Here is a 937-nt window from a genome sequence, read left to right on the forward strand (position 1 = left end):
CCTCCCCTCACCCCCGCCCCGCTGCGCGACACACAATACTCGCCGGAAGCGGAAGCCGCGCTGCGGCTATGGAAGACCGGCGCCCAGGACCTAGTTGGGGGGCCTGCAGCCTGGCGGGGGCGGAGGAAAGCCAGAGGCGAGGGCCCCGCGTGGCCGGGACCCGGCGAGAGGGAATCCGCCGCAGCAGGTGGCTGAGGTGCTGGCGCCCCGGTGACCGGAGCGGTCCCCAGGAGAAGGAGGGCCGCGCATGCGCGTGGGGGAGACGCCGAGACCCATGGCCGGCAGCGAGCCGCGGCGGGCGGAGCTGCCCGGTCAGGCGAGCCCGGCAGAGGCTCAAGCCAGTCCTTGGTGGGGGCTGAGAACCGCAGAGGCCTGGGCGGCTATGGGTTTGTGGGCTCTGAGCCGTACTTTTCCGGCCTCTGGGTCAATTCTGGGGGAGGGTTGGTGTGTAAGGCAGCGGTGTATTACGTGGCTGACCTGCGAGCCTATGCTGGCAGGTGGCACGTCATTTCCGACTGGCTGAAGTTTAAGCATTTTTAACCGTCAAGCCGGTGGTAGGTGAGTTATCCTGGCTGCGGGTCGAGGTGCACCTTATCCTCTCCTCCGGTTGGGTGACATATTAGTCAGGGGGTTCTCTAGAGCTACAGAACTTAGTGAACGTTTCTCTCTGGAGAATTAAATGTGATGACTTACAGTAGTCCGACTAACTCAACAGTGGGCGGCTGTGGGCGGGAATTCCAAGAATGCTAGTCGTTGCTCAGTCCCACGAAATTAGTTCTTTCAGCTGGTCTTCTGTAGAAGCAGGTTCCAAAAGATGTAACGGCAGCTAAGTGCAAGCAGGTGAGGAAGAGAGTCTGCCTTCTTCCTATGTTCTTATGTAGATTTCCAGCGGAAGGCGTGGCCCAGATTAAGGTGTGTACCACCACCTTGCCTGGAT

The 937-nt window shown here is 60.8% G+C and overlaps 1 protein-coding gene across 1 annotated transcript in view; it reads right to left on the minus strand.

Annotated features, from left to right (window-relative positions):
* LOC116074447 (E3 ubiquitin-protein ligase TRIM39-like) overlaps positions 1–937 on the minus strand; it is a 21,781-nt gene that overhangs the window by 16,905 nt on the left and 3,939 nt on the right. The window contains 1 exon segment of the mRNA XM_031347021.1: positions 12–380. Within this exon segment, the coding sequence (XP_031202881.1) occupies positions 12–380 (369 nt within the window).

The sequence above is a fragment of the Mastomys coucha genome, unplaced genomic scaffold, assembly GCF_008632895.1.
Source record: "Mastomys coucha isolate ucsf_1 unplaced genomic scaffold, UCSF_Mcou_1 pScaffold3, whole genome shotgun sequence".
In the NCBI taxonomy this organism is placed as follows: Eukaryota; Metazoa; Chordata; class Mammalia; order Rodentia; family Muridae; genus Mastomys; species Mastomys coucha.